The sequence below is a fragment of the Stegastes partitus genome, unplaced genomic scaffold, assembly GCF_000690725.1.
Source record: "Stegastes partitus isolate 25-593 unplaced genomic scaffold, Stegastes_partitus-1.0.2 Scaffold205, whole genome shotgun sequence".
Classification (NCBI taxonomy): domain Eukaryota; kingdom Metazoa; phylum Chordata; class Actinopteri; family Pomacentridae; genus Stegastes; species Stegastes partitus.
In genome coordinates, this window is record NW_007577936.1 from 85787 (window position 1) to 97745 (window position 11959).

General features: G+C 39.3%; 1 protein-coding gene across 1 annotated transcript; it reads right to left on the bottom strand.

Moving 5' to 3' along the window:
* Nucleotides 1-1174: 1174 nt before the first annotated feature.
* On the bottom strand, nucleotides 1175-11630 carry cxcl14 (chemokine (C-X-C motif) ligand 14). Its single transcript, XM_008280657.1, has 4 exons — nucleotides 11197-11630; nucleotides 9131-9236; nucleotides 4846-4959; nucleotides 1175-3714 (listed from the first exon to the last, which is right to left on the bottom strand). Exons 1-4 carry the CDS (start codon nucleotides 11258-11260, stop codon nucleotides 3699-3701), a joined length of 300 nt encoding a protein of 99 aa, XP_008278879.1. The 5' UTR covers nucleotides 11261-11630; the 3' UTR covers nucleotides 1175-3698.
* Between the last annotated feature and the right edge of the window lie 329 nt (nucleotides 11631-11959).

Consider the following 11959-nt stretch of genomic DNA (forward strand, 5'->3'; position numbering starts at 1 on the left):
AGCCTACAGTAATGAGGAATACTCATATTTTTACAGATTACATAAAAATGTGGATAACCATCTGTATGAGTCTCATGTACAAAGTAAACAAAAGTTTGTATGTATATTCTTACAAAAAAGTAGAAAAGCTTATTGTTCCTGTCAATAAATGGTACACTGACATGCCTCGCAGCCATTTTTTAAATTTCCTTCCACCAGTATTTTTTATTTTTGTCAATGCTATTTAAAGGTTAGCAAGGCCACTATTATCCAAGAAAAGATCTAGTGATCAGGAGGGGAATGATCGAAGGGAGGGTTCTTACCTCAGGGGGGCATCTTACCTTGGCTTACTCTATCTATGTATATGAATGTATGGTACACACGTTTAGAACTACTGGTGCTGTTTTATCCACATTTCTAAATCTATTGTTCATATTTACTTATAGAATGTTTACATATTTGTTAGCTGACTGTAATATTAACTCAGTCTTCTTTTCTAGAGCATTCATCTCCATCTCAGTGTCTTTATTAGCAGACAGGTTAATGAATCAGTAATATCACGGAAATTATAATCCTTTATCGTAAATGCTAAAGGTTGGTTGAGCTCCTCAATCTATATTAATAATAATATTTTTTGTATGAAATGTAATCACACACAAGCTGACTGTCCTGTACAAATAGAGAATATCATTCATTTCTTTTTAATTAATTATTTTATCACGATATTTAAACTGAAACCTTTCTCCAGGGGTAACCACATGCTAAATTCTGGCATTGCACCTGTCATGTTGAACACACAGTGGTGAGAATTGCACTAACTGTAATACCTACACTGTGTTCTTCTCTTCATTATGATTTATTTATCCACATTTTTGCATTAAAAGAATCCTAAAAGCCAACGCAAAAGAGAAATACCTTCATGTAACAGCTCAACAAACAGGCAACTCTTTTCACTCAGATGGTGGCGTCTCATTCACTATTTGACAAGGACATGTACAGTTGTAATGGCTGGGAGTTAAAAGTCAGCTGGTATATATCGCCATCTGGTGGATCGCCTGTTGTACAGCATTCACTTTGAAATACGCTAGCTCTTGTGTCTTCGTTTCCCTTTACACACCTGCAACAGCTCCTTTTCCTCTGTTGTTTCAGTGTCTGTTCCAGTGGGCAATTAAGTGAATCCAATGCAAACATGAGCTGCTCTATAGACACTTTTATTGCTGTGTTTATTGTTTTTTACACTCAGTGGAATGTCTAACTGTGTGTTTGGCGGGCCAGTTCAAACACACGCCTTCCAAATATCCGTTACCGAACCAATATTTAAATAGCAAAAAAAAACCCAAAAAACAACTAGAATGCAGTAATACAATATACATGACGCTATAAAGTCTTATGGTGAATTCATTCTCACTAACATATAGGCTATATTGGTCCATTTACAAAATGCTTCTTTATATATATTTATATATGAGATATAAAACAAGAGTAATACACATTCTTGAAAAGGTAAAGAAATTGTGGTGTTTTCGTATATATATGCAGATATATTTGTATGTGAATTCTGTTTGGTGGCAAAAAAGAAAAACATACCCAACAGTCGTTATTGTAAAGTGTATCGACAACATACAAAATAAAAACACAGTATAGTTGAGGAGCTCTACTGGAGGAGAGATCATCACAGAGGAAAGTATCATCACTCACTGTACCAGATGGAGACATAATCATTCGTAGTAGAAAGTAGTGGCCATATATTTCAAATATTTGTGTGATGTTTTGTATGTGGGCAGTGAGTTTGGAGCCAAGTTGTCCCCCTTTTGTGTTAAAAGAGGTTTGTTTTTTTCCTGCACTGGTCTAATGCTTATTTCCCTAACAGCATAATAGCTAATAGCCCATTTTAAAGGAAAAGTCTGATAATATTCACGTTTTTATTGTCAACAACATCACGACAAAAACAAAAGTTAAATGCTCACTAAAGCCTGAAATGGCTCATCCCTTTGTGCCGCTGAGCACCATAGTTCTCCAGAAACTATTAAATGAGCCACATTATTACACCGGGTGATGTGGTTCTTCACTGGCATAAACTTGTGCTTTACTTTGAGTCATTGTCATGCTTCCAGTAAAGCACCGTTATTTCAATCCACAGTGGATAATAGTCTCCAGCAATATTTAGGATTTAAGAATTTTTATAGAATGTCATTCATTCCTGGCCTTCATTTAAAGATTAGCATCATCATCAGGAATTTATGAGTCTGATTGCTGCAATCAGGTTTGAAAAGTCCAGAAATGTGTGTTTGGCTGTCATGAGACCTCATGGGTTGACAAAAACAAAAACATTACCAGCCTTATCCCTTATCCCAGGCGCTAAGTAAGTAAGTAGCTCGCTTCAAATGGTTATAATGAGACAGTCTGTGTGTGACATTGCTTCATTACAGATTTATTCCAAGAAGAAGAACTAAAATAAAATCTTTCAACCAGCGAAAATACAAAAGATAATCCTTTGTTGATGTAAACTGCCTTGCCTTCTTAACTGATTTATTGATCACGCTTTTGAACTCCAATAAACAGACTGTGCTGTACGTAAAAATGGCACAAGTGATCTATTTGAACTGCTTGTTAACTATTGAACCTACACCCTGTGGGTTAGGTGAGATAATATATTACAAAGTGGTGGTTGCAGAGTGGAATGTTCGTTTGACACATATGACTTGCATTGACTGGGGAAACACAGACGCACACATTCAGACACACACTGACTCACACGCACGCACACACAGTAGTGTTTCCATGACTTCAGAGGACATTACATTGACTTACATTCAGTTCCTGGAGGTTTAGACTAACCTTAACCTTAACTTACCTAACCCTAACCCTTACTCTAGCCTTAACCTAACCTTATAACACATCTTCACCTTAAAATGTAATGGTTTGCGTTAGGGTGACTTCATCCCCGTTAGGAAGGCAGGTCCCCATAATGTGACTGTGTTAAACAGATTTAGGTCCCCACAACATGAGTAGCACCCACCCGCCCGCCCACACACACACATACACACAAAGTGGTGGATCTTTTCAATCTGTATGAACAAAAGCAACTTCTGTATTGAATGTATCCACTTGCTGACTGACTCTCTTCCACTGATACAGAGAGTGGAATGCCTTGAGAACCTTTATCACTGCATTTTGACCTCTGAGCAACCAGATCCTAAATGCTTGCATTGTACAGATACACCTGTCATGTCGACTACAGAGCAGAGAAGAATCGAAACATCTGAAACACCTACACTGTACTTTTCAGGAACGTTTGCCTGTTTCTTCAGAATGACACATTTTCAACTTTGAAAGAATCTTAAAAGCCAAAGCAAAAGAGAAGTTTCCTTAAATAACATCTGAACAAACCTGAAAAACCTACAACAGTTTGAAAATAGATGGTGGTGTCTTGTCCACAATTTGACAAATATAACTACAATTGTAAAGACTGGAGTGGTGAGTGAATGTAACTAGATTGATGGTTGTCTAAAACAAGCCCACCAGCTTATATACAAACTATAGATATCTCCTAATGTGCTTGACAGATTTCAGGCAGAAAGGGGAGAAGTACAGTTTAACCGGAGATTACATTTTGTACTTCACAAAAGAACAGTCCTGGCGGTGTTGTCATCTTTTTTTTTTGTGTGTGTGTTTTTGTTTTGTCTCGCTTCATCCATGTGAACTGGGTAGCCAAGGTTTTAAGCTTCGTACACCCTGTGGAAGAAAACAAAGCTAGAGTTAATTCCTCTGTTCACATATCACTTAAGGATACATTCATTTGGCTGCCATCACAAGTCTGATTTTTCTGCTTGCTTCCTCAACCTTCTGCGACAGGTGGTTCTGTTTGGTTTCTGTTTGCGTGGAGATGAAAAGTTGACTAAGTGGAAGGACATGAGTTTGATCGCTCTGTAACCCACAGAGTCCCCGTGGAAATGTCCTTTTGCTCAAAACATCTCCACCTTCTCCAGAGGACTAGTCAACAGGTCTGTGGCTGACCCTGGCCTCTGACCTACCCATTGTGAAGGGAAGCTAAGAGGAGCAGTTTCAACAAAACAAATCAATACAGCAAGCACACAAAGCCACTGGACATCTGGATATGGTCTGCACGTCAGAGTCAGCGATAGCAGAGGTTGTTACATGAAAGGCTGCTTGTAGGTCTGTGTGTTACTAAAATTCCAAGATTATTGTTATTTTTTTGGTACACATTAAACAAACAAGGTATATCATGGTAATTAGTGAACTTCAGGGGTACTGGTGGGATGGTATTATTACCTTTAGACAGAGCCAGGCTAGCTGTTTCCCTTTGTTGCAAGTGTTTATGCTAAGCTAAGCTAATCAGTCGTGGGGTCAAAACGCAAATTTGCTCTTAATGAATCAGGTTAATGTTCATATATTATTATTATTATTATTATTATTGTTGTTGTTGTTGTTGTTGTTGTTGTTGTTGTTGCTGTTGTTGTTATTGTTGTTATCTTGATGACAGAGATGGGTACTGATCTTCTCAATTCTACAGTTTTTGGTTTAATTTGTAGATTTAATAAGCACGACAGTTATTTTGCCCATTCTAACTAAAAAACAAAAAAGAAAAAAGAAAGAAAAAAGGATGAGAATTTCATATATTAACTCCTTTGTCATTAACTACTAGTCAAAACATTGAAAATAAATATCTTTTACACATTATTTTAAACATTGCATACAACATTTTTTGTTACTGCCATAATACATTTGAACATACATTCTAAAAAGCAAATCCTAGACAGTGGCCTAGGACAGTGGCCAATCCTAGGCCACTGTCACACCTTGCTTTGGTTTTCATGTTTTATCCAGGACTTCTTCAGGGATTACCTGTGCTTGTCCTTCCAGATACGGAACCATTTCACCAAATTCTTAGTGCTCTGAAGTTTGGGATGAAGACAGTACTCCTGTCCCTTGAACCGAGACACGTTCTCCATCGTCACACTGAGGGAAGAAAGAAATGTACAAACTCGTAAGAAGACACAACAGTTTACAACATCTGGCAAATAAAGCATGGTTTGAAGATTAAAAAAAAAAAAAAAAGTGTTTTGATTTTGCCTGGAACTAGCTACATGTGCAATCTTAAAAGTCACTACAGAATAATCTCATGAGGTGTGAATTTGCACCTCTGAATTTTCAACTGAGGGCTGTAGGGCCAACTATTTAGGAAGAATGTCAACATTCTGCTACTCTTAAATCTCACAGTTGCATACAGAACTTTTTTCTTTTTAAAAAAAAGCAGCAGCAGAGTGGTCCAAAAAACATTCACCCACAAAAATGCAAAATAATTCTCCGACTATATCATGACCCCCCCCCCAAAAAAATGGTTAACTATATTTTAAAAAATGTCTTATACAGTGCAACCATACAAAGCCATTATATTGGTGCAATTTGGAAAAGGGTGAGCTCTAAAACTACTAGAGCCAACTTGTTGCATGTTTTTTGTTTTTTTAAAAAAAAAATGCATTATTTAAGAAAATAATAATGTCAGTGGCGCTGAATATAGCAAAAAACTATTTTAAACTACTTCAAAACACCTGTAGGCCAGTCTAAGTCTTCAGAATAGAGGCCGCTCAAATTATAGCAAGTTTGACATGTTTTTACCCCAAATTTTAGCTGCTATTCTCAACTGCTGCCAATAACATCCCCACAGCTAAATACCCTCACAATTCAAAAGATCAGCTTGCAGGGCTTGGCCAGCTTACTGGCAATGAAGCAATTTTATTGAGCTGCCACTTAAAAATGTGACACCTAAGCTCACTGAATTGTTGGGTCTGTCTGTAGCCCTGTGCTTAAGGCCATGATAGAGACAGTCTGCCTGGATGTGGCACATTCAACTCAAACAAGAGAATGTGGTGGAAAAACAGCCACCACACTACAGGGTCTCTCCATCTAGTGACACGCTCAAAGCCTCACCAAACCATGAATGCTAAATGACTTGACTGGGAGAGAAAAGACTTGTCTATTTGAAAAAAAAAAGCTGCATTCAGTAGGTATACGAATTAGATTAAAGAGTTTTGCATCTATTTTCCTGCTTATGCATTGGCTTATGCTTTGTTTGGCTATTGAGGCTGTGGTTGGTTAGCTGTATGTGCTTTGTTAGGCAACAACTGAGCTTTGAGTTTGTGTGTGTATTTAATAGAGAGAACATGAAGGTGCTTGTGTTTGCGTGCATGCCAATGGACTCATATTTGCACGGCTGCTCATCAGGGGTGAAATTTAACCTAATTACTGTGTTAATGTGAGCCTTGGTTCCCACTCATTGTCATTCACCTTGGCAGCCGAAGCACAGCCACTGACTCTTAAAGCTACCCTGAGTCCAAACATCAAAATTACATAAAAGAGAAACATAAAGCGGCAAAAATGACAAAAAAAGGAAAACAAAAATGGAGAAAACTGGGCGAAATAAGAGGAAACAGGGGCATTTGAGGCTCTTAGCTTGTGTGTGTTTGTGGTTAGGAGTGGCCGCTCAGAATCCCAAACTGAAAGCCGTAAGCCAAACGGCCAGAGAGGGGACTCTCTCCCGCTCCCTTTGTTTCCGTGGCTTTCCGGAGCCTGCTGAGGCTCATTTTTCACAGGGCACCAATGGCTGGTGGCCCCCATCTCATGCTAATAGAGCAGCCTTGAATGATGACTGTGTGGCGGCAACCACACTCACACAAAAGCAGACCTGTGAGCTGATGCACATCAAATCAAATCTAACGCTACTGAATGGTTTGTTTGCTTTGTGAATGCACACACAATTGATTTCCTACACTTGATGTGTTGGCATATCTTCAAAAACAGCTAAATCCTTTTTGCCTTATACCAAACAGCCATAACATTAAAACCACTGATGTTTAAAGTGAATAATGCACGATCAACTTGCCACAGTGCAATGTTCTGCTGGGAAACTTTTGGTCCTGGTATTTCTGTGGATGTTACTTTGACACGTACCACCCAACTCAACATCGTCGCACACCAAGCACACCACCCCGATACAACGACACCTCCTGAAGGAAGCATCCCTCCTCCAGAAAGACAATGGATGTCACCACAGACAAAAACTGCTCCTCAAATGATTTGAGGAACATGGCCAAGATATTTAACCGACCTCCAAACTTCTACTCTGAATGAGCATCCACGGGATGCACTGGAACAAGACTGGTCCACGGAGGCCACAGGACATAATGTCCTTGTGCCAGATACTGCAGGCCACCCCCCCGTCCCAAATGTATGCCTTGATGGTTCAGTGCAGTTTTAGTGGCACATGGGGACCTTGAGTGTGTATAAATTGTGTACTGTTAATTTTGTGGCAGATCAGTGTTTAGACTAATTAAAATACAGACAGAAACATGTCGTGCTTTCTTTACTTTTTAAAAGTGTTGTGTTGTGGTGACTTTTGTGTTACTGATTTAAGCATTTATGTAACCTGTACAGAACCTTTATTTGTCACTTTGTTACACACAAAAAGCAGTTTCATACTTAGTATTAGGGCTAATTGTTTTGTTTTTTTTTGCATTATCAATTAACCGATGGATGAACCATTATTTTATATAAAGATATATAAAATGTCAAAAAACAGCGCAGTTCCAAAAGAAAACTCAAAAGTACTTGTTTTGTCCAAACAACATCCATAAACATATTTAATGCTTAAAATGCTATAAAATGGGGGGAAAAAAAGGCAAATTCTTACAATAACGCAACTAGTTTTCTCTTGAAAACTTGACTAAAACGATAAATTGATTGCGACCCATCAAGCCTCTCAATAAAGGTGATGATTTCTTAATAGAACATTTTGAAATAAAAGGTTGAAACTCAATTGATTTTCCTTTAAAAGCATGTCAATATTGAAGATAAACATCCACGAAAAAGGTTGCCTCAGTGGCCACTGCTGTTCCCCACGTTGTGTTTTCAGTGTGATATTGTCATTTGGCAGTAGGTGGCAGCAGAGCATGTGCCTTGGACGCAAACCTGACTCCCAGGAGGCTGACATAACATCCCCATCTGTTGTCTCTTCATGCAGCTTTTACATGAAACTTCAAATAAATTCCACACAGAAATCATAGCTCACATTTCTGGCTACGTGTACGAGTTGATCCCCAACTCGAGTCAGACTCAAAGCAAAACAACAGATAGTACAGTACGTATTGTACACATAATATAAGTGAGTTTATTTGTCCAAGTTTGAAGTGTCTCTCGAGGCACCACAGGTCACCTCGAGTCTGTTTGGATATGATCAGCAGAGGAGGCCTTGTTACCAACAGGGAGGTTCATGCTACATTACGTGACGGCTCAAACTGAACATAATAAGTGTCTGTGTGCGTGACCGTGATCACGGATCAAGGGTCAGACAGTCGAGAGAAAGAACAGGCAGCAGGATCAGATGGAGAGTCTGAGGCCTAAGGGGTGGGATGGTTTTCAGATGTCAAGTGCAGGTACATACTTCTGTCTGTTGAAGACATTACTCTTTGTAATGATGATGCACTGTACATGATGCATGCGTTGCACGTAGCCAGCAAGGTCTTCATTTTTCACTAATGGTTCAGTTTATTACTAAAAGTCTGGAGACTCAATTATAATGCCATGTTAAAAGTACTTGAACACTCTGGAAAGTTTTGGAAAGCAGTTCTTCCGTCCTTCCCACCTTTCACACTCATAAATCAACTCTACCTCCTGCCTCCAGGGGGTAATTAAATCATCAGTTTATTATCGCACTGTAAATCCTTCTAAGTGCTCTAAGCACAGGCGACAGGGTGTTTTGATAATGCCCATACAGCTGCTGAATGATTTTATGGTGTTTTGGAGAACAGCCACAGTACAGTTACAGCTGTAAATCATCTGACAGTCTATTGATTGTGTGACTTGTGTTCAGTGCGTGCGGAGAGTATATACTGAGAAGAAAAGGGTAACAATGAGAAGAGGAGGGAGAAGAAAAGGAGAAAAGAGGAGGATCAGAAAAGAAAAAAAGCAAGAGGATAGACAGAGACAGGTAGGGAAAGGTCAAAGGATTAAGGAAAAGAAAAGTATGAAGGTGGGGAGCAGGAAGAGGAAAGAAAAAGGAAACAAGAGAGGGACCACGCAGCAGAAATGACATATGAAGAGCAAAAGACTGAAAGATAAAAACAGGGCTCACAATATCATCTTCTCTTGGCAGTACGGGTGTTTGGGTTTGATCTCCAGCTTCTGTACATCCTTGTATCTGATCTTTGGACCTTTTCTGGTGCACCTGCACTTGTAGGCTGTTGGGAAACACAAAACACATGTTAGACTGGGCTTTGTTCTTGTCACTCCTTGTATTTTCTCAAAGAGGAAATGTGACGAACATGTGCTGCAGGGGATTTAAAATAATGGAAACTGATCATCGTCAGTCTCATAATTACTTCCAGCCAAGAAACTGGCACAGATATTAAATTGACAGAAAAGTTCATTCTTTGCGATTTGACAGCAAATTGGCTCGCAATCACGACTAAGTCCCCAGTTTATCTTTGGATTATACACTGACAACTGGGTATTATCTGTTCCTATATTTATATCTGGCAACACGCTGTTTAAATTTCATGCTTTATGCACGCATTTACTTAGAGTTAGGTCACAGTGAAATTAAAGGCACATTTAAACAGAAATACAATTTGGCATGTAGTTAGCACCCAGCAAAATGCAAATATTACTTAAAATTAAACTTCCTACTTAAGAAGAAATGGTTCAATTTCCCCCCTAGATGAGTTTTATGATACTTTGCTGAATGTTCACAATGTTCATCATCAAAGCTAAATTTGGTGTTTTATATCCAGTTCAGCTGAGATACCTAAGGATTCATACTGAAGTGATCCAGTTAGGCTTCAACACTCCTGCAGCTATCGTGCAATCTCACTTTTCATACCACGAGATGTTTGGTTTAGGAAACTCTTGCCCTTTAAGCACTGCAGGACAGATGATGCACTACTTTAATTGAAGCTACATGTCGTCACACTTCTAAAGTGGCTATATATTTTTTAAATTTCCATCTATCATCTTCTCCATGTCCAGTTTTTGTAGCTGCTGTGGCTTCATGCTGCTACATAAACGCGGCGGAAATGAGTTTTGCTCGGTTGTATATTTGTGTTGGGAGGTGATGACCTAGATGGTCCAAGGTTTCCTTCATCCATCACCGGCTAGCTGTCCTGACCGCCAACCACTAAATCTGTCACAAGCCCCACGGTGGAGCCAACACAGAGCACAGACACACTGGACAACAAAGGCCAATAAAAGTGGCGAAACACTGAGGTGAATAAATTGGGTGGAAGGAAACAGCTCCAACACTTTGCACCGTCAAACAGAAAGAGATATTAACCCGTTTCTCAAATTAAGAACTTCTTACCTTCCATTTTCTGGAATATCTAGGTGATGGTAAACATCAAACATTGCAGAAAACCAACAATAAATGAATCAAAATCGGAACGAGAACTTAGTTTCTTGCTGTTCTGCCCAAAATTATGATGCTATATGAACACATACATGCAAAGAGCTGACACAGAATAACATTACGATGCCCCTGGTTGATGTAAACATGTAGTTTCCCCCAAAGTTGCAGATGTAAGTGAATAAAGTTAGACTACAAAAGGAAAAAATGTACCCCTCATTAAACTTATTGATCACAAAGAAAGATACTGACATGTTGGAACACTGGTTTTAAATGATTTCAGCTACATAGGGTGGCTTCACTTGTCTTGCCACTGAATCCCAAAGAGATGTTCAGGGTGCAAAGAGGCTCTATAACTTAATACTCACTCCAGTTATATTCTCCTATTCCAGTTTAGGCTTAAGGATTGGTCAGTGTCTATGGAAGGCTGTAATACTGTTAGAAACAAAGTGCTGAGGTGTTTTGTGATCAGATTAAATGCATGCAGCAGGTGGTATATTGGTGATGGCAACGTTTAAGTCATTTTGTGAGCACAGACATGCCAGAAAACACACCACTGAGACACTGAAGTTGTCATAAGTTGTGCTGACAATTTGGGGATCAGCTTGTTCCAAACAAACTCTGGATAGGAAATGTAATTTTGCCTGAATTCCTCCATCTTTTACTTAGTTTAATCAAACAAAGCGTAAAAAAGCCTCCATAGCCTCCAGCCATTGTTATTCAGTTACATCACCAAGTGCATTTTTAAGAAAAACAACAACAACAACAACAACTTATAATGAACAAATAAAAACGTTTACCTTCTGCGCTTAGGAAGTATAAGGCCACCACTAGGAAAAGTAGCACCACCGTGCACCGATGCATATCTTCACAAGTATATAAAAAAAGATGTTGTTTTTTTGTTTTGTTTGATTGCTTGTTTTTTTTTTTTTTTTTCTTAAAAAAGAAAGTTCCTCAAAAATCCCTCCAAACGCTCTATAGGAGTATACACGCGGAAGAAAAGCAACTTTAAAAAGATATTATCCACTTGCTGTGACTATAGGACGGCAGAAGTGAAGGAGCGCTGAGGGGTTTCTGCCTTTTTGGAGTCCCTTTGGAGCGCTGATTGTGCAACTCCGTCTGTGCGTCCCGAGCGCTTGGATGAATCTCCAATCACTCGTTTAGGTCTCTCTCTCGCTCTCTTTCTCTCTCTCCCCCTCTCTTGCTGTGGAGAGGGAAGGCAGCAGCTCTTTTAAAAAGCTGCCCGCTGTCCCCTTCTCATTAATATGCACGGCCAGACAGCGAATCAAACACTTGTGGCCTGCGAGGGAGAAGTGGAGAACATGGAAAAGGAGGGAGGGAAGGAAAAACACAAAATACGCAGATTGTTCTCCAAAATGAGGGAGGGGATGACGTCTGCTGTGCTCCACTGTCTAGTTTATGATCTTCCTCTGTGCTGATTATAACTGACAGAAAACTTTACATCGCGCCAGCAATGGCAGCCGCTGCGTAAAGCAAACCACCAAAGAACGGATTTTAAATAGTATGAATTTTACGCGCAAGTTTTCGGTCCCTCTCGCTGAC

Coding starts and splice junctions, on each gene's coding strand:
- cxcl14 (XM_008280657.1), bottom strand. CDS start 11,260: ATGCATCGGTGCACGGTGGTGCTACTTTTCCTAGTGGTGGCCTTATAC. Junction 9,237..11,196: donor ATACTTCCTAAGCGCAGAAG/GTAAACGTTTTT, acceptor GTTTCCCAACAG/CCTACAAGTGCAGGTGCACC. Junction 4,960..9,130: donor TGCCAAGAGAAGATGATATT/GTGAGCCCTGTT, acceptor TTCTTCCCTCAG/TGTGACGATGGAGAACGTGT.